Below are 22,419 nucleotides of genomic sequence, written 5' to 3'. Positions count from 1 at the left end.
GTAAAGAATCATTGTACCATCTAAACCGCTGTAAAATATATGTTCAATTACCAAAAATATTGTATTTTCAACTGTTTAAAGCTGGTGTACAAAACCAAAAGTAGTCAAAAAGGAAACTTAAAAACAGGAGCATAGAAATTGGAACACAAGAACAGATCTACCACTTCTTAGACTTGCTTTCAATAAGAATGACAGATCTAGAAATAACATTTCTACGTGAATGTGGCTGCTATCCAAAAACTTAAATACTTCAGCTTTAACTATTACTATAATTTACAGTCGATATTACTTTTACCACTTCTGCAATTCTGTCCTGCATCAGTAAGATGACCAATTTAGGCCAGGAAGGTAGGATGGACAGAGTAGGCCGGTAGATACCGGCAGCTGGCAATTTTTTTCCACCAAGGATGGTTGGATAGAGTAGGCTGGTAGATACAGGCATAGTTGTAGGCTACCACCATGGAGGAGCAGCGTCACGTGTACATTCCACTCACATGTAGAAGTTGGCGCTGCATGTGGGGGAGCGCGCGCTGTCGTGGAACGAAAGTGTGGGACGAGCTAATATTTTTTGCTGATAATGTTTTAGCCCCTGAGCATTTTGGGGAGAAGGAGACAATACCAAGCGGATGGAGAATGACCTATTTTCAACGGCCAATAAATCAACCTTGTTGTCAAGAATCCACGGTGGACCGACTGACTGGTGCACATGGGGACCTATAAAAGGGCTGTCGGCGGATTTTGAAGATGCCAACTGGCATCGGCTTGAGAAATAGTGGTATATTTAGAATAAACGTATAGCCTAGGCAGTAGTCTCACTTGCCTGCCTATATAATAATGGGAAGATTGTGTAATTTAATTTGATTACACTATAGCAGCATTCTCTCGCCACAGGACACAATTCCCACGTGCGGTTTTCATAATCCAACATCTGAGTAGTGTTTTCCCTGCGGCTCCCAGGGAGCGGGGACTGAGCTCACACATTCACACATGCGAGCTGTTCGCTCCGCTGCCTCCGTCAGAGATCCGCGCCTCGGCAATTTGAAATGAGGACGGCAACCCGACCCTTTGCTGTTTGAAACTATAGGCCTACTCGGGTGATTTCTGCGGTCCGAACCATCTGTGGCACGGCGCTGAGTGGGACGCTATCAGCAGTGATAGGGAGGAGGACGAGCCTGCTGTCCGCTATACCCCAGCCTGGTCCCCGCGTACGGTACAGACATGGAGCCTCTACCGGAGCAGAACTGCACCATGTCAAAAAAGAGAGCTATAGCTACAATCTTCAAAGTTCGCAAGAGGAGACAGATGCTTTTCGTTCAAGTCTGTTTTATCTGCAGTATTCTATGTTTGGCATGGTGCATGTCCGCCCTGCTCACAAAAACAGGTGAGAAGAATACGAGGGGAAAGGGGTCCCAGGGTTGGCCCGGGGGGAACGCGTATATAATCACCGGACTGTGTGGGGGAAAAAAATGAATTTCATGATGTGATTGCGCAAATTGGCACGCACTGCATTGGTGCCAAATTAATATATCATAAATCTATGACATTATGTCTCAAAAGGTCCTTCTGCTTGCCTGCTTCAGAATATAAATCCGCTAGAATCGGCATAGCGGGACGCTATAATAATAATCATGGTTCGGGATGGAGATTTGTGTTTTTTTGTGGCATGCGCGTCATGTCCCATTTTGGGAGATTCTTGCATTTTCAACAAAAATGACATGTAGGCTGCTCATCATTTAAACTAGGCAGGCAGGCAGCACACCTGATTGTTCTGTTTGTAGATTGTGTTTATTCCCACTGCATCTGGGACACTCATAAAAGTATAGTTTATGGCCCTGACTGACTCGCGTGGAGAGGTAATCGCAGTGTGTGTGTGCAGGTTCTATAATATAATGTGAGTGGCAGGTCATTCTCAGTCAGTTTTGATTTACACCAAATACTGTATTCCCTTCTTCAAGACAGTCATAGACATGTTTGTTTTTGTCTCCTATTCATTTGGTTTGACATGTGCTGTCTCTGTCGCCTTGGGGAGCGCGGGGGTGGGTCCCTCGCCTGCTGGGTGGGTTTGTGGAGACCATGTCGGTTTGGGGGCGGGGGGGTGGGTCCCTCGCCTGCTGGGTGGGTTTGTGGAGACCATGTCGGTTTGGGGGGTGCGGGGGTGGGTCCCTCGCCCGCTGGGTGGGTTTGTGGAGACCATGTCGGTTTGGGGGGCGGGGGGGGGGGGTGGGTCCCTCACCTGCTGGGTGGGTTTGTGGAGACCATGTCGGTTTGGGGGGCGGGGGGGGGTGGGTCCCTCGCCTGCTGGGTGGGTTTGTGGAGACAATGTCGGGTTCAACCAGTCTTACTTCAGCTACAATATGTCTTCTCTGTATTTAACTGTACTACATCATTCTGGGAAAAAACTGAAAAGAGACAGGACAACAGTATCTATTGTCAGTATCAGGTCAGATCATAAAACCTGTACATTTGTTTGTATAGAACATGATTCAACACACATTTACCTGTATGCACTTAGCCCTTTTGGTGCCATACATTATGTGTGAGAGCTGAAAAATAATAACTATTACCTACGTTTACAAAATGATTTACAAGGACATAAAATATTCTATATGAACTGTGACAAGTCCTTGAATTATTATTTCAGGAGAGGTCACTCAATTGTCAGTGTTAATCTGTTGTTCTTGATCACTGAATAAATTGTTACATAAATCACAAAATGACGTAAACAATAGAAAGATAGGGATAGTGGAACAGTCAAGACTTGGCTTTGAATCAGCAATTTATTACAGGACAAGCCATGGAAATAGTATTATGGTATTATGGTATTAAATGTTCTATCGCCAATATGGAAGAATCACTTATAAACTGTCAACATTTAGTTAAGTACTCCAGAATGCACAATCATTCCGGAGGCAAGAATTTGTGAATGTGTCCATGTTTGATGCTGTCTTGCCTTTGAAATGAATTACCCCTCACTTATCGATGCCAGATTAGTTCACAACTGGTATGTGGAGATTTAATGAACAACACATCCATCAGATTCCTGACTCCTAAAATATGTTAATTTCTGTAACTTTCTCCACACACACACACACACACACACACACACACACACACACACACACACACACACACACACACACACACACACACACACACACACACACACACACACTAAGTCACAGGGCTGGTGTGTAAATTCTTTCCTACTTACCATTTCACTTTACACTTGCATTAGGGCTCGCTGCATCATAAGACCCATTTTTATATTGTGCCATAAAAGATGTCTCTGTAGTTGTATGTCCCTGTTTGAACATAATAGGGCGCTATCGAGTTGAACCAGGTGTTGGAACCGAAATGATTTTCCAATCGTTCCATTCCGAGCAGAACCCATACTTGTTTGGTTCCGTTCCAGTGCTCTGACCAGCACAATAAAGTTCTGAACCGGTTCAAACCCACAAAAAGTAGCGGTTCATATTGCTCCTTTTCATAGATTTTTTTACAGCCTAAAATCACCATTGTTTTTAAATTTAGCTCATGAATTTACTCAAATGAGTATGTACATTTTTGTCTTTAATGTCTTTTTCGTTATGTGTCGGACCCCAGGAAGACTAGCTGTTACCATTGGTGTTGGCTAATGGGGATCCTGATCAAATCTAAATCCACCAATTTGCTTGCATAGAGCAGCGCTATGGAATGGGTTAACTAGTTGTTTACATGTTTGATGGACAGATAAGTGCTTGAAGCACTGAGCATCATGGGTTGACGTGAATTGGAATGTGTTTAGGCTGTTACTAGCATCATAACTTCACTGTTTTACATAATTATATACAAGACATTAGGAACAATTTTGGAACAGTAAATTACATTATTAACCGGTTCCCAAGATGAGAAAATAACGGTTATTTTCAGGGACACCAGAGATCACATTTGTTTCCGGTTTTGTTTCCCTTCCTCAAATAACTTTAGTTATTAAGTTATTTTCCGGATTTAGTTTTTTCCCCCTGAAACTGTTCCAACCCCTGATTTGAACATCAACTGTTTGGATAAAATCTGTCACAGAGAGAGTTCACTAATTGTATTAGAATGTATTTTACTAGGCAAGTCAGTTAAGAACAATTTTTTTTTTTTACACTGACAGCCTACCAGGGAACAGTGGGTTAACTGCCTTGTTCAGGGGCAGAACAACAGATTTGTACCTTGTCAGCTCAGGGATTCGATCAAGCAACCTTTCGGTTACTGGCCTAAACCTCTAACCACTAGGCTACCTGCCGCCCCAGAATAACAAGGAGCTTAAGGGATTATAACAAATGATATCATGCATAAGAGGATGGAAGATACATCACCACAGACAAGCCACTGTTAGAGCTGGAAATAGCACTGTCTTGTCCGTTGTAAGCAGGCGTGTTGTTTTACATACAAATGAGTCCCATTATATTCAGTCACACAGTGGCATCAGGTGATTTATATGTTTATACGTTTGATAAAGCACAACACAGAGCTCAATAAGTATTATAGACTGCCATCCTTATAGTATTGGTTAGTCATAACTACATTTTAAGCTTCTGACTTCCTGGTTAGACCTTCCTAGATTTATTTCCAGGGATTCTCCAAGTGGGGAGTGGTTCAATACCTGTCTCTTTCCTGTTGTAGGACATGGTCTGGTCCTGGAGCAGGGGCTGGCTGACACATCTGACCGTCTGGGACGCAGGCTGATGGCCTTGGACGGGGACAATAACACACTGGATAAGAATTGCACTGAGCCAGGTAGGTAGTGTTCCCTAACCCTCTACCCCTACCATTACCCTAACCCTATACCCTAAACCTGCAGTTAGCCAGAAAATGTCTCTAAACCTGCACTGAACAAGGCAGTGTGGTAATGAACCCTAATTTTGTCTGGAGCCATGTTGTGTATCGTATACCTGCACAGAGCTAGGTACTGCACTGTACCCTACATCTGAACAACGAGCCAGCTACTGCAGGTAGGGAGGACTTCATAGGAAAGCTCTTCAGAGAGTGTTATACAATGGCACAGCCCTCATGTTTCCTACAGCCTACACATACTCTGAGTCAGTTAGAAAAAGAACAGATGGAGTGAGATGGGAAAATATTGGTTGCCTTAGATGTTTCACTAAATCTACCACCACTAGCTCTCTAGTTAGTCTATTGTTCGTCAGAAGAGCCACAGTTTTTACTACTGTGGTTGTGGTGCAGATGAGATTTGCAAATGTGGGCAACCTGGGTGTCCAGGTGGGTGGGTGCGGCGTCCAACTGAATGACAAATGAGATGAGTTATTGTTGGAGGCACAGGACAGAGCTGTAAATCTTCATTATGTAGGTGATAAGGAGAGAGAGAGAGAGAGAGAGAGAGAGAGAGAGAGAGAGAGAGAGAGAGAGAGAGAGAGAGCAAGAGCAGAGGACTGAAGCCTGACAGAAAGCAAGCTCAATTACTGTTCCAGTTCAGCATGCAAACCCAAAACCATGATGTTCTGTTCCTCACATAATCATTTCAAAATTCTGAACGTAACAAATGATAATGTCATGGCAGAAAAGACGGTGGTATCCTGACATTTTAAATAAAGCTTTTCATTGCTGTGTGTTCACCTTCCCCTTTTGGAGCTGGTCTCAATTTGATCTTTTTCTGAGGGTATATTGATTTATCATTGGCTCATTTTTGATGCACTTATGTGTTCATATTGATGCTATAATAATATACACAACCTTCTGCGTCAGAACAGCACGCAACAGTGCTGATAGTTCCTTTCCTGACAGGACCATTGATGTGCTGATAGTCCCCTTCCTTTATTTATTTATTTTTATTTATCCGTTATTTTACCAGGTAAGTTGACTGAGAACACATCCTCATTTGCCGCAACGACCTGGGGAATAGTTACAGAGGAGAGGAGGGGGATGAATGAGCCAATTGTAAACTGGGGATTATTAGGTGACCATGATGGTTTGAGGGTCAGATTGGGAATTTAGCCAGGACACCGGGGTTAACACTCCTACTCTTACGATAAGTGCTATGGGATCTTTAATGACCTCCGAGAGTCAGGACACCCGTGTAACGTCCCATCCGAAAGACGGCACCCTACACAGGGCAATGTCCCTAATTACTGCCCTTTGGCATTGGGATATTATTTTAGACCAGAGGACAGAGTGCCTCGTACTGGCCCTCCAACACCACTTCCAGCAGCATCTTGTCTCCCATCCAGGGACTGACCAGGACCAACCCTGCTTAGCTTCAGAAGCATGCTGCTGACAGGATCATTGCTGTGCTGATAGTCTCCTTCCTGACAGGACCAATTGATGTGCTGATAGTCTCCTTCCTGACAGGACCATTGATGTGCTGATAGTCCCCTTCCTGACAGGACCTTGGATGTGCTGATGGTCTCCTTCCTGACAGGACCTTGGATGTGCTGATAGTCTCCTTCCTGACAGGTCCATTGATGTGTCGTAGTCCCCTTCCTGACAGGACAATTGATGTGCTGATAGTCTCCTTCCTGACAGGACCATTGATGTGCTGATAGTCTCCTTCCTGACAGGACCATTGATGTGCTGATAGTCTCCTTCCTGACAGGACCATTGATGTGCTGATGGTATCCTTCCTGACAGGACCATTGATGTGCTGATGGTCTCCTTCCTGACAGGACCATTGATGTGCTGATGGTCTCTTTCCTGACAGGACCATTGATGTGCTGATGGTCTCCTTCCTGACAGGACCTTGGATGTGCTGATAGTCCCCTTCCTGAAAGGACCATTGATGTGCTGATAGTCTCCTTCCTGACAGGACCATTGATGTGCTGATGGTCTCCTTCCTGACAGGACCATTGATGTGCTGATAGTCTCCTTCCTGACAGGACCATTGATGTGCTGATGGTCTCCTTCCTGACAGGACCTTGGATGTGCTGATAGTCCCCTTCCTGAAAGGACCATTGATGTGCTGATAGTCTCCTTCCTGACAGGACCATTGATGTGCTGATGGTCTCCTTCCTGACAGGACCTTGGATGTGCTGTCTAATAATAGAAGATTGTGCTATTTTTAGACCACAACACAGCAGTGAGCTGTACAGTATAGACTGACTGACTTTGACTGACTGCTACTCACACATCAGAAAAAAGCAGGGACAAACACAAACTTTAGAAAACCACTGACGACACAGACATGTTATTACTCTGTTAATTTGAAAGACTGATGTTATTCAAATGGGATAACATGCAGTCATCATTAACAAAAAAGCAAGTTGTAGTTTAGCTGCTCACATCTGTTCACACTGCCTAGCCTGTGTTGACATACACATTGCCATCCTTTGTGTTTTGAACAGCTGGGCACATTTCTGGTGGTATAGTAGATGAATTACAAACATCAAGGCACAGCACCTAACCTCTGAGTGCTGAATTAACTAACTGGAAATATTTTATGATTCAGAATAGAGTAAAACACATGTGGCGAGTTCAGTCCGTGAAGCAGGCATTCAGAAGGCCTTATACTGCAATCAATTAATTAATCAATCAAATGTATTTATAAAGCTTGTTTTACATCAGCAGATGTCACAAAGTGCTTACACAGAAACCCAGCCTAAAACCCCAAAGCGCAAGCAATGCAGATGTAGAAGCACGGTGGCTAGGGAAAACTCTCTAGAAAGGCAGGAACCTAGGAAAAAACCTAGAGAGGAACCAGGCTCTTCGGGGTGGCCAGTCCTCTTCTGGCTGTGCCTGGTGGAGATTATAAGAGTACATGGCCATTAAGGCCAGATAGTTCTGAAAGATGTTCAAACATTCATAGATGACCAGCAGGGTCAAATAATAACCACAGTGGTTGTAGAGGGTGCAACAGGTCAGAACCTCAGGAGGAAATCATAACTGAGAATTCATAACTGAGAATTCAGAGGTTGAGACAGCTGGTGTGGTAAAGTGAAAGAGAGGGAAATGGAGAGGGAGAGAGAGGGCCAAAACAGTAGGTTGGCGCTGCAGTGCATAGCTACCATCTTACGAGCTCCTGACCAATTCTGCAATTTTGTGTGTTTTTTTTTACACTAATCAAAACTTTATTTGTACATAATATTTCCGCCATCATTTCCTATGACCAAAAACAGCTTCTGGACCTCAGAACATTGGACATCAGAACAGCTGTGTATATACAGCTCATTCCGGAACAGGCCCTAATCCCCGGAACTCGAAGAGAAAGAGACAGCGCAAGATTTGCACATCCCTGATGAGACGAGACATCCTTCGTTCTGTTGGCGAACATACAATCACTAGAGAACAAAGTGTACGAGCGCGTTCCAGACTATCCCATCAAGGGCACCTGAAGAACTGTAATATCCTATGTTTCTTGGGAGTATGAACAAGGACATGGATAATATACTCTACATCTGGAGCAGGTTGAGAGCTTCAAGTTCCTCGGGGTCCACATTAACAACAAACTAGAATGGTCCAAACACACCAAAACAGTCGTGAAGAGGGCACGACAAAGCCTATTCCCACTCAGGAAACTAAAAAGATTTGGCATGGGTCCTGAGATCCTCAAAAGGTTCTACAGCTGCAACATCGAGAGCATCCTGGTTGCATCAGTGCCTGGTACGGCAATTGCTCGGCCTCTGACCGCAAGGCACTACAGAGGGTAGTGCGTACGGCCCAGTACATCACTGGGGCTAAGCTGCCTGCCATCCAGGACCTCTACACCAGGCGGTCAGAGTAAGGCCCTAAAAATTATCAAAAACCCCAGACACCCCAGTTATAGACTGTTCTCTCTACTACCGCATGGCAAACGGTACCTGAGTGCCAAGTCTAGGACAAAAAGGCTTCTCAACACTTTTTACCCCCAAGCCATAAGACTCCTGAACAGGTAATCAAATGGCTGCCCAGACTATTTGCATTGTGTGCCCCCCCAACACCCCCCAAACCCGCTTTTTACGCTGCTGCTACTCTCTGTTTATCATATATGCATAGTCACTTTAACTATACATTCATGTACATACTACCTCAATTGGGCCGACCAACCAGTGCTCCCGCACATTGGCTAACCGGGCTATCTGCATTGTGTCCCGCCACCCCCTCTTTTACGCTACTGCTACTCTCTGTTCATCATATTTCGACAGTCACTTTCACCATATCTACATGTACATACTACCAAAATCAGCCTGACTATCCGGTGTCTGTATGTAGCCTCGCTACTTTTATAGCCTCGCTACTGTATTTGCCTATCTTTTTACTGTTGTTTTATTTCTTTACTTACCTATTGTTCACCTAACACCTTTTTTTGCACTATTGGTTAGAGCCTGTAAGTAAGCATTTCACTGTTGTATTTGGCGGACGTGACAAATAAACTTTATTTGATTTGATTTAATAGATGTTTTTTCTATGCATCGTCACGACCGAATGGCAACTTCGGGTAAGGTGAAGGAGGGAGGTGTGTGTCTCTTTGTTAACAACAGCTGGTGCGCAATCTCTAATATTAAGGAAGTCTCGAGGTACTATTTACCAAGTTTTCAGCTATATTTTTCATAGCTGTCTATTTACTACCACAAATCGATGCTGGCCGTCGGACCACACTCAACGAGCTGTACCAGGCCATAAGAAAGCAAGAAAATGCACATCCAGAGGCGACGCTTCTAGTGGCCGGTGATTTTAATTGAACCATGCATGAGAGCACCAGCTGTTCTGGACGACTGTGTGATCTCGCTATCTGTATCCGATGTGAGTACTCAGAGCATGCACTAACCAACTGGCAAGTATTGTCACTGACATTTTCAACCTCTCCCTGAACCAGTCTGTAATACCTACATGTTTCAAGCAGACCACCATAGTCCTTGTGCCCAAGAACACTAAGGTAACCTGCCTAACTGACTATGCCCCGTAACACTCACATCTGTAGCCATGAAATGCTTTGAAAGGCTGGTCATAGCTCACATCAACACCATCATCCCAGATACACTATACCCAATCCAGTTTACATACCGCCCCAACAGATCAACAGATGACTCAATTTCTATTCCACTCTACACTGCCCTTTCACAACTGGACAAAAGGAACACCTATGTGAGAATTCTGTTCATTGACGACAGCGCAGCGTTCAACACCATAGCGCCCTCAAAGCTCATCAATAAGCTAAGGACCCTGGGACTAAACATTATGTACAAAATAAGTTAAACAATGTGAAAAACAAACAAAATAGCACAGTTGGTTAAGAGCCAATAAAATGGCTGCCATCCCCATCTCATCATCACTGTATTGACACTTTGCCTGTTTGATGTTAAACCATGTATTTTATTCTTGTAATACAAATGCCACTCTGAGACTTAGAAAATACTTAATTACCATATCTAAGTGGTCATAATGTGCAGTTTTAATCTTGAGGGAACTGCTAAACATTAATTGTCCTCATGTCAAATCAACATCAAAGCATTCCCTTGCTACAGCAAGAAGGATGAGCGGAAGCATCACATATATACAGTAGCTGTATATATATACAGTGTGTATATATATATATATATATATATATATATATATATATATATATATCATCTTTATAAATTATATCATAAATATGACTGGTGGAGTTATGTCACACATGCAGCTAACAAAAATATATGGAAATGTCTGCTCCACCCAAAATTACAACCAACTAATTGCAGCATTACCGCAAAAATGGAGGAGGCAAGAGGAAGGGGGAGGAGTTAAGGAACTTGTCTGTCGGCCCTGCATTAAAGACCAAAATTGGTTAAAGAAAATTGTGATAAATAAAAAGTATATCAGTTTAATTTAAGGACCCAAGAAATGGCAGCTGTACCATATAGATTGCAAAATAGTTGCAAAGAGATTTTCGATGTGCCGATTCCATGGCACATGGTTATGAACTGATATGCAAAACGACGGCAGATTAAAAACTTATAATTTTACGATGTAAATGATGATACAAAACCTGCTCCCACCTGTCTTATAAGTTCCCACAGTTGACAGTGCATGTCAGAGCAAAAAGAAAGTAATGAGGTAGAAGGAATTGTCCATAGAGCTCCGAGACAGGTTTGTGTCAAGGCACAGATCTGGGGAAGTGTACCAAAAACATTTCTGCAGCATTGAAGGTCCCCAAGAACACAGTGCCCTCCATCATTCTTTTTTGACATTTTTTTAAATTTCACCTTTATTTAACCAGGTAGGCTAGTTGAGATCAAGTTCTCATTTGGAACTGCGACCTGGCCAAGATAAAGCAAAGCAGTTCGACATATACAACATCACAGAGATACACATGGAATAAACAAACATACAATCAATAATACAGTAGAACAATCTATAAACAGCATGTGCAAATGAGGTAGGATAAGAGAGCTAAAGCAAAAATTTAGCCCATGGTGGCAGATTAATTACAATATAGCAATTAAACACTGGAATGCTAGGGTGTGCAGAAGATGAATGTGCAAGTAGAGATACTGGGGTGCAAAGGAGCAAGATAAAAAAATACATTATGAGGTAGATTGGATGGGCTATTTACAGATGAGCTATGTACATGTGCAGTGATCTGTGAGCTGCTCTGACAGCTGGTGCTTAAAGCTAGTGAGGGAGGTAAGAATCTCCAGCTTCAGAGATATTTGCAGTTCGTTCCAGTCATTGACAGCAGAGAACTGGAAGGAGAGGTGGCCAAAGGAAGAATTGGCTTTGGGGGTGACCAGTGAGATATATCTGCTGAGCGCGTGCTATGGGTGGGTGCTGCTATGGTGACCAGTGAGCTGAGATAAGGCAGGGCTTTACCTAGCAGAGACTTGTAGATGACCTGGAGCCAGTGGGTTTGGCGACGAGTAGGAAGCGAGGGCCAGCCAACAAGAGCATACAGGTCGCAGTGGTGGGTAGTATATGGGGCTTTGGTGACAAAACGGATGGCACTGTGATAGACTGCATCCAATTTGTTGAGTAGAGTGTTGGAGGCTATTTTGTAAATGACATCGCCGAAGTCGAGGATCGATAGGATGGTCAGTTTTACGAGGGTATGTTAGGCAGCATGAGTGAACTATGCTTTATTGCGAAATAGGAAGCCAATTCTAGATTGAATTTTGATGGAAGAAGTTTGGAACCACCAAGACTCTTCCTAGAGCTGGCCGCCCGGCCAAACTGAGCAATCGGGGGAGAAGGGCCTTGGTCAGGGAGCTGACCAAGAACCCAATGGGTTCTCAACTGACAGCTACATTAAATAGTACCCGCAGTACCCGCCGGGATGCTGGTCTTCTAGGCAAAGTTCCTCTGTCCAGTGTCTGCGTTCTTTTTCCAATCTGAATCTTTTATTTTTATTGGCCAGTCTGATAATGGCTTTTTTTTCCAACTCTGCTTAGAAGGCCAGCATCCTGGAGTCGCCACTTCACTGTTGATGTTAAGACTGGTGTTTTGCGGGTACTATTTAATGAAGCTGCCAGTTGAGAACTTGTGAGGAGTCTGTTTCTTTAACTAGACACTCTAATGTACATGTCCTCTTGCTCAGTTGTGTACCGGGGCCTCTCACTCCTCTTTCTATTCTGGTTATAGCATGTTTGTGCCGTTCTGTGAAGGGAGTAGCACACAGCGTTGTTCGAGATCTTCAGTTCCTTGGCAATTTCTCACATGGAATAGCCTTCATTTCTCAGAACAAGAATAGACTGACGAGTTTCAGAAGAAAGTACTTTGTTTATGGGCATTTTGAGCCTGTAATCAAACTCATAAATGCTGATGCTCCAGATACAGTTTTAGTTGAGACTAGTCTAAAGGAGGCCAGTTTTATTGCTTCTTTAATCAGAACAGCAGTTTTCAGCTTAGCTAACATAATTGCAAAAGGGTTTTCTAATGATCAATTAGCCTTTTAAAATTATAAACTTGGATTAGCTAACACAGCGTTCCATTGGAACACAGGAGTGATGGTTGCTGATAATGGGCCTCTGTATGCCTACAGTATGTAGATATTCCATTAAAAACCATCCATTTCCAGGTACAATAGTCATTTACAACATTAACAATGTCTACACTGTACTTCTGATCAATTTGTTGTTATTTTAATGGAAGGAAAATGTGCTTTTCTTTAAAAAACAAGGACATTTCTAAGTGACCCCAAACTTTTGAATGACAGTATATATATTTAAACATTTTTTTATGGGGGATTGGAAATGATACAGACAATTACATTGATGGAAGCTACAATCTATCTGCAATATTAAAACTGATCTACCCCCTAAAAAAAACATCTAAAAAAAAGGTCATCCCTACTGCCTCTGATCTGTGTTGGAGTGGGCCCCTGGCTAGCCTTAAATAAAAACATAAAACAATCAAATGGTGCTGTTTGATTTGCTTAATAAGGAATTTGAAATTATTTATAATTTTACTTTTGATACTTAAGTTTATTTTAGCAATTACATTTACTTTTGGTACTTAAGTGTATTTAAAACCAAATTATTTTAGACATTTACTCAAGTAGTATTTTACTGGGTGACTTTCACTTTCACTTGAGTAATTTTCTATTACGGTATCTTTACTTTCACTCATGTTTAACAATTGGGTACTTTTTCACCAGTGCTCCTCTCCTCCACTCCTGACTACATGTGCTGCTGGTGCAGGAAGGAGGTGTTGCCTATACATCCAAATACTTTGCTTCTTTCAGCAAGGAGCAACAAAGTTTAATCACGTTTGTAAAGAGTCCATGTAACCATGGAATCGGACTCAATCATACTAATGCCCTGCCGTCCCGTCTTCCACTGTCCGTTACACCAGAAAATGAAATAAATGACGGTCTTCATCCATAATCGGCGGTTACATGATTATACGATTATTGTGCCATCCTTAATTATCACTCTGACATCACTTCTGGTGTGGTGTTGAGAAGTACACAGCTGTACTGTGCAAAGGTCGTCTGTCTGGAGCATAAGGCAGAAAGGAGCTTTTGCATGGTTGTTGTTTAAAATTGTAAATGTGCTGTATGCCTGCAATTTGTCCCGGCCCCACCAATCCACTCTACACCAGATACCCCCTCTATCTGTCTCACCTTCATTTCATTTCCTTTCAATAAACACGAACAATATGAAAGGAGGGTGGATATCCAAACAAAGTCCTAGTCTTCTAAGACGGTCAGCAATGTTCAGTATCTCCACATTAGTGTTATGCCCTGACCTTAGAGCTTTTTATGTCTCTATTTTGGTTTGGTCAGGGTGTGATTTGGGTGGGAATTCTATGTTCCTTTCTCTATGTTTTTGTATTCCTTTGTTTTGGCCGGGTATGGTTCTCAATCAGGGACAGCTGTCTATCGTTGTCTCTGATTGGGAACCATACTTTGGTAGCTTTTTCCCACATGGTTTTTGTGGGTAGTTATTTTCTGTTTTGTGTTTCTGCACCTGACAGGACTGTTTTGGTTTTCATTCATTCTCTGTGTTATTTTTGTTATTTAGTGTTCAGTTGAAATAAAAGAATGAACACTTACCACGCTGCCCTTTGGTCCTCACCTTTTTCAACAGACAACCGTTACAGAATGAACACTTACCACGCTGCCCTTTGGTCCTCACCTTCTTCAACAGACGACCGTTACAGAATGAACACTTACCACTCTGCCCTTTGGTCCACACCTTCTTCAACAGACGATCGATACAGAATGCACACTTACCACGCTGCCCTTTGGTCCTCACCTTCTTCAACAGATGACCGTTACAGAATGAACACTTACCACTCTGCCCTTTGGTCCACACCTTCTTCAACAGACGATCGATACAGAATGCACACTTACCACGCTGCCCTTTGGTCCACACCTTCAACAGACGACCGTTACAGAATGAACACTTACCACTCTGCCCTTTGGTCCACACCTTCTTCAACAGATGACCGTTACAGAATGCACACATACCACGCTGCCCTTTGGTCCTCACCTTCTTCAACAGACGACCGTTACAGAATGCACACATACCACGCTGCCCTTTGGTCCACACCTTCTTCAACAGATGATCGTTACAGAATGCACACTTACCACGCTGCCCTTTGGTCCTCACCTTCTTCAACAGATGACCGTTACAGAATGAACACTTACCACTCTGCCCTTTGGTCCACACCTTCTTCAACAGACGATCGATACAGAATGCACACTTACCACGCTGCCCTTTGGTCCACACCTTCTTCAACAGATGACCGTTACAGAATGAACACTTACCACGCTGCCCTTTGGTCCACACCTTCTTCAACAGATGACCGTTACAGAATGCACACATACCACGCTGCCCTTTGGTCCACACCTTCAACAGACGACCGTTACAGAATGAACACTTACCACTCTGCCCTTTGGTCCACACCTTCTTCAACAGACGATCGTTACAGAATGCACACTTACCACGCTGCCCTTTGGTCCTCACCTTCTTCAACAGATGACCGTTACAGAATGCACACTTACCACGCTGCCCTTTGGTCCACACCTTCAACAGACGACCGTTACAGAATGCACACTTACCACGCTGCCCTTTGGTCCACACCTTCTTCAACAGACGACCGTTACAGAATGAACACTTACCACGCTGCCCTTTGGTCCTCACCTTCTTCAACAGACGACCGTTACAGAATGAACACATACCACGCTGCCCTTTGGTCCACACCTTCTTCAACAGATGACCGTTACAGAATGCACATATACCACGCTGCCCTTTGGTCCACACCTTCTTCAACAGATGATCGTTACAGAATGCACACATACCACGCTGCCCTTTGGTCCACACCTTCTTCAACAGATGATCGTTACAGAATGCACACTCACCACGCTGCCCTTTGGTCCACACCTTCTTCAACAGACGACCGTTACAGAATGAACACTTACCACGCTGCCCTTTGGTCCACACCTTCTTCAACAGACGACCGTTACAGAATGCACACTTACCACGCTGCCCTTTGGTCCACACCTTCTTCAACAGACGATCGTTACGGAATGAACACTTACCACGCTGCCCTTTGGTCCACACCTTCTTCAACAGACGACCGTTACAATTAGTAGCTGTAGACTTGCAGCTGGTATCTGCAAGATGCAAAGCCATATCCCAGGTACAAAGCAAGCAATTATGTATGTACTGAGTTAATTATGAGTCTCATCTGAGATAATTAGATGTGTATTTTCATTATTGATTTACTATGCCATTAAAAAGATCAAAGCAATTATATAATTATCATGCCTTCTTAATGCTAAAAATGCATCATCCCTTTCAATAAAGCACCAGCATCACTTTTATCCTTCAACTTGAATTTCAACCATCATTACAAATCAGGAGTCATATTTAGAAAATGTTTAATATTTGGCAATGATAAACATAATGTAGTGTATCTCAGCAGGCTTTGATATACCTAACAATTGTTTTTCTTGGCCTTGAGAATGAAAGTAAGTAGCTAAATATGGTTGTCATTAGTAATGGCTATTTCACAGAGACACTCTTTAGCTCAAAGAGGAATCATAAACCCCACTTCTCTTTCTTCTGCTCTTTGTGTTTGTAGTGTTCAGACAGAGTAGAGTTACTGAGCACTTCCCCGCACAAAACACATTGTGGGGGCACTGACAAGTCAGTGACAGACAGCACATCATCTGCTGCTGAACGACAGCGCTGTGTCGTGTGCTGTCGTTCAGCAGCAGATGATGCACTGTCATGTCACTGACTTGTCAGTGCCCCCACAATGTGTTTTGTGCGGGGAAGTACTTAGTAATGAGTCTCTCAAAACGAACAAATGAATTAAACGACACGTCCTGACCAAACATCCACACCATGGTGGTAAACCCAGGGAGTTCTTTCAGAGCAAGGCAGAATGCGTCAGGAAACAGTGCTTCGACAGTGGAAAAGCAAGTCAGCTAGCAAGGCTTTGTTGTCATTTTATACCAGGTATAAAGCAGAAATAAGGTATAAGCAGAAATAAGGGAGTACTAACTATCATAGTAGTAGATGTGAGTTTATTTTTCGAACAATCCCCTGGCCTTGTACACAGCTAATAGCTAACATTCGCCAAAGCAAGCTAGCTACTGATAGTGCAACTCAAATAACAGTAAAGATGAAGATGAAAACTGATCAGGCCTACTGTACATCTTACTGTAGAAATGATTGTTGAAAGAAAGTCTAGGTTGGAATTGTTGCAGTTAAAATACATGTAATCATTTTTATTCTTAACTGGAATAAACTGATTGAAGAAATATGCTGTTTGAGGCAAACACACTCACATAGTTCTGGCTTGCTCATCTACAGCAGGAAGTGGTCTCCTCCCTGACTGAAAAAGCAGTAGATGTTCTGATCCAGTTTGGCACCACATACCTATGCGAGTCAGGGTTCTCAACTCTGAAATACTTAAAAAACAAGTATAGAACAGTTTCAAGGCCGAGCATGACCTCAGTGTTGCACTGTCAAAAACGGAGCCCAAATAGACATGCTTGTTGAAAACTTCAACCATCCACATACAGTGGGGAGAACAAGTATTTGATACACTGACGATTTTGCAGGTTTTCCTACTTACAAAGCATGTAGAGGTCTATAATTTTTTATCATAGGTACACTTCAACTGTGACAGACGGAATTTAAAACAAAAACCATGAAAATCACATTGTATGATTTTTAAGTAATTAATTTGCATTTTATGATATGAAATAAGTTTTTGATACATCAGAAAAGCAGAACTTAATATTTGGTACAGAAACCTTTGTTTGCAATTACAGAGATAATACGTTTCCTGTAGTTCTTGACCAGGTTTGCACACACTGCAGCGGGGATTTTGGCCCACTCCTCCATACAGACCTTCTCCAGATCCTTCAGGTTTCGGGGCTGTCGCTGGGCAATACGGACTTTCAGCTCCCTCCAAAGATTTTCTATTGGGTTCAGGTCTGGAGACTGGCTAGGCCACTCCAGGACCTTGAGACGCTTCTTACGGAGCCACTTCTTAGTTGCCCTGGCTGTGTGTTTCGGGTCGTTGTCATGCTGGAAGACCCAGCCACGACCCATCTTCAATGCTTTTACTGAGGGAAGGAGGTTGTTGGCCAAGATCTCGCGATACATGGCCTCATCAATCCTCCCCTCAATACGGTGCAGTCATCCTGTCCCCTTTGCAGAAAAGCATCCCCAAAAAATTATGTTTCCACCTCCATGCTTCATGGCTGGGATGGTGTTCTTGGTGTTGTACTCATCCTCCTTCTTCCTCCAAACACGGCGAGTGGAGTTTAGACCAAAAAGCTCTATTTTTGTCTCACCAGACCACATGACTTTCTCCCATTCCGCCTCTGGATCATCCAGATGGTCATTGGCAAACTTCAGACGGGCCTGGACATGCGCTGGCTTGAGCAGGGGGACCTTGCGTGCGCTGCAGGATTTTAATCCATGACGGCGTAGTGTGTTACTAATGGTTTTCTTTGAGACTGTGGTCCCAGCTCTCTTCAGGTCATTGCCCAGGTCCTGCAGTGTAGTTCTGGGCTGATCCCTCACCTTCCTCATGATCATTGATGCCCCACAAGGTGAGATCTTGCATGGAGCCCCATACCGAGGGTGATTGACCGTCATTTTGAACTTCTTCCATTTTCTAATAATTGCGCCAACAGTTGTTGCCTTCTCACCAAGCTGCTTGCCAATTGTCCTGTAGCCCATCCCAGCCTTGTGCAAGTCTACAATTTTATCCCTGATGTCCTTACACAGCTCTCTGGTCTTGGCCATTGTGGAGAGGTTGGAGTCTGTTTGATTGAGTGTGTGGACAGGTGTCTTTTATGCAGGTAACGAGTTTAAACAGGTGCAGTTAATACAGGTAATGAGTGGAGAACAGGAGGGCGTCTTAAAGAAAAACTAACAGGTCTGTGAGAGCCGGAATTCTTACTGGTTGGTAGGTGATCAAATACTTATGTCATGCAATAAAATGCAAATAAATTACTTAAAAATCATACAATGTGATTTTCTGGATTTTTGTTTTAGATTCCGTCTGTCACAGTTTAAGTGTACCTATGATAAAAATTACAGACCTCTACATGCTTTGTAAGTAGGAAAACCTGCAAAATCGGCAGTGTATCAAATACTTGTTCTCCCCACTGTACCTCTCATTAGGACTGTGTGTGTGTGTGTGTTTTCTGGTCTACGTCTGTGTGATGTCAGTTTATTCCAGTGTAACAGCACCACTTCCAACCTAAACAGATATGTACTGTTGAAGTCAGAAGTTTAAATACACCTTAGCCAAATACATTTAAACTCAGTTTTTCCCAATTTCTGACATTTAATCCTAGTAAAAATGTGCTGTTTTTGGTCAGTTAGGATCACCACTTTATTTTAAGAATGTGAAATGTTAGAACAATAGTAGAGAGAATGATTTATTTCAGCTTGTATTTCATTCATCACATTCCCAGTGGGTCAGAAGTTTACATACACTCAATTAGTATTTGGTAGCATTGCCTTTAAATTGATTGCTTAACTTGGTTCAAACATTTCAGGTAGCCTTCCACAAGCTTCCCACAATAAATTGGGTGAATTGTGTCCCTCCTGACAGGGCTGGTGTAACTGAGTCAGGTTTGTAGGCCTCCTTGCTCGCACATACTTTTTCCAGTTCTGTCCACAAATGTTGTTGAGGTCAGGGCGTTGTGATAGCCTCTCCAATAGCTTGACTTTGTTGTCCTTAAGCCATTTTGCCACAGCTTTGGAAGTATGCTTGTGGTCATTGTCCATTTGGAAGACCCATTATTATTTTTATTTTTTTTCACCTTTATTTAACCAGGTAGGCCAGTTGAGAACAAGAGCTCATTTACAACTGCAACCTAGCCAAGATAAAGCAAAGCAGTTCGATACATACAACAACACAGAGTTACACATGGAATAAACAAACATACAGTCAATAACACAATAGAAAAATATCTATATACAGTGTGTGCAAAGAGGTAAGATTAGGGAGGTAAGGCAATAAAAAGGCCGTAGTGGAGAAGTAATTACAATTTATCAATTAAACACTGGAGTGATAGATGCGTTGAAGATAAATGTGCAAGTAGAGAAACTGGGGTGCAAAGGAGCAAAAAAATAAAAACATGGGGATGAGGTAGTTGGATGGGCTATTTACAGATGGGCTATTTACAGATGGGCTATGTACAGGTGCAATGATCTGTGAGCTGCTCTGACAGCTGATGCTTAAAGTTAGTGAGGGAGATATTAGTCTCCAGCTCCAGTGTTTTAATTGGTATATTGTAATTACTTCGCCACCATGGCCTATTTATTGCCTTACCTCCCTTATCTCATTTGCACACACATTTTTTCTATTGTGTTATTGACTGTATGTTTGTTTATTCCATGTGTAACTCTGTGTTGTTGTATGTGTCGAACTGCTTTACAGATGAATGTGGTACCTTCAGGCATTTGGAAATTGCTCCCAAGGATGAACCAGACTTGTGGAGGTCTACAATTGTTTTTCTGAGGTCTTGGCTGATTTCTTTAGATTTTACCATGATGTCAAGCAAGGAGGCACTGAGTTTGAAGGTAGGCCTTGAAATACATCCACAGGTACACCTCCAATTAAATCCAATGATGTCAATTAGCCTATCAGAAGCTTCTAAAGCCATTTTATAATTTTCTGGAATTTTCCAAGCTGTTTAAAGGCAACGTCAACTTAGTGTATGTAAACTTCTGACCCACTGGAATTGTGATACAGTGAATTATAAGTGAAATAATCTGTCTGTAAACAATTGTTGGAAAAATTACTCTTGTCATGCACAATGTAGATGTCCTAACCGACTTGCCAAAACTATAGTTTGTTAACAAGAAATTTGTGGAGTGGTTGAAGAATGAGTTTTAATGACTCCAACCTAAGTTTATGTAAACTCCCGACTTCAACTGTAAGAGTGTTTTTAATGGGGGAAAACAAACATGAATAGATATTTATATGGATTTTTCATTTGATTGCTATTTGTTGCTGTCTATATTGCATTTGTTTTAGGCATAAGGGCAATGAAATGTACTGGAATGTATGTATAGTTGCATATTTTCCTAAGCTTGGGTCCCAGGAGAAAACAGATTTTTGGTGGGGTTCCAGGCTGAAAAAGTTTAGGAACCCCTGTTTTAGGCTATCTTAAAGCCTAAACTTTAAGACCTAACTGTAACATACACTAAGTTGACGCCAAGTAGCCTACATGTCAATCATCAAATGCTTTTTGGAATGGGCAGAACAAGTTCATGTCGATCCACAAAGGCAAAAAGGACCATGTCAGAGTTTAATTCAATAATAGAAAAGCTGCGAAATGGGAATTTGAAAATAAAGAAAAGGGAGGACCAGAAAATGTATGTTAGGGGAATATTTGGTGAAGTGGTAAACGAGGATGATAGCAGTGTGATGATTGTGAGGCGCTGTTAGACACTGTAGTGTGTCCACTGGGAGTCGGGAAGCAAGTTCAGGGAGTGCATAATTGAATAAACAAATGAACAAAACAAGAACCACGAATAACGAACAAAACAAGAAACAGAAACAATGACACCTGGAGAAGGAACCAAAGGGAGTGACATACAGTGCCTTGCGAAAGTATTCGGCCCCCTTGAACTTTGCGACCTTTTGCCACATTTCAGGCTTCAAACATAAAGATATAAAACTGTATTTTTTTGTGAAGAATCAACAACAAGTGGGACACAATCATGAAGTGGAACGACATTTATTGGATATTTCAAACTTTTTTAACAAATCAAAAACTGAAAAATTGGGCGTGCAAAATTATTCAGCCCCTTTACTTTCAGTGCAGCAAACTCTCTCCAGAAGTTCAGTGAGGATCTCTGAATGATCCAATGTTGACCTAAATGACTAATGATGATAAATACAATCCACCTGTGTGTAATCAAGTCTCCGTATGAATGCATCTGCACTGTGATAGTCTCAGAGGTCCGTTAAAAGCGCAGAGAGCATCATGAAGAACAAGGAACACACCAGGCAGGTCCGAGATACTGTTGTGAAGAAGTTTAAAGCCGGATTTGGATACAAAAATATTTCCCAAGCTTTAAACATCCCAAGGAGCACTGTGCAAGCGATAATATTGAAATGGAAGGAGTATCAGACCACTGCAAATCTACCAAGACCTGGCCGTCCCTCTAAACTTTCAGCTCATACAAGGAGAAGACTGATCAGAGATGCAGCCAAGAGGCCCATGATCACTCTGGATGAACTGCAGAGATCTACAGCTGAGGTGGGAGACTCTGTGTCACGCCCTGACCATAGTTTACTTTGTATTTTCTATGTTTTGATTGGTCAGGGTGTGATCTGGGTGGGCATTCTATGTTGGATGTCTTGTTTGTCTATTTCTATGTCTGGCCTGATATGGTTCTCAATCAGAGGCAGGTGTTAGTCATTGTCTCTGATTGGGAACCATATTTAGGTAGCCTGGGTTTCACTGTGTGTTTGTGGGTGATTGTTCCTGTCTATGTGTTTTTTTCACCAGATAGGCTGTTTAGGTTTTCGTTACGTTTTGTTTTGTAGTAT

General features: G+C 42.6%; 1 protein-coding gene across 3 annotated transcripts in view; it reads left to right on the top strand.

The window, feature by feature from the left end:
* Positions 1-466: 466 nt before the first annotated feature.
* LOC110505724 (sodium/potassium/calcium exchanger 4) overlaps positions 467-22,419 on the top strand; it is a 48,921-nt gene continuing 26,968 nt past the window's right edge. For 2 of the 3 annotated variants that reach the window (XR_005039563.1, XM_021585123.2), the window contains exons 1-2: positions 467-1,381; positions 4,651-4,764. Coding sequence is in view for 2 of the 3 variants with exons in the window: in XM_021585123.2 (XP_021440798.2) it covers positions 1,219-1,381; positions 4,651-4,764 (277 nt within the window). In the remaining variant the exon portion in view is untranslated. The remainder of the gene's footprint in view (positions 1,382-4,650; positions 4,765-22,419) is intronic. The other variant, XM_021585124.2, reaches the window with a different exon arrangement.

Source organism: Oncorhynchus mykiss, chromosome 25 (assembly GCF_013265735.2).
Source record: "Oncorhynchus mykiss isolate Arlee chromosome 25, USDA_OmykA_1.1, whole genome shotgun sequence".
NCBI classification, from domain to species: Eukaryota; Metazoa; Chordata; class Actinopteri; order Salmoniformes; family Salmonidae; genus Oncorhynchus; species Oncorhynchus mykiss.
Note: the sequence above shows the minus strand (reverse complement) of the source record. Positions and strands in the feature narration are given on the sequence as shown.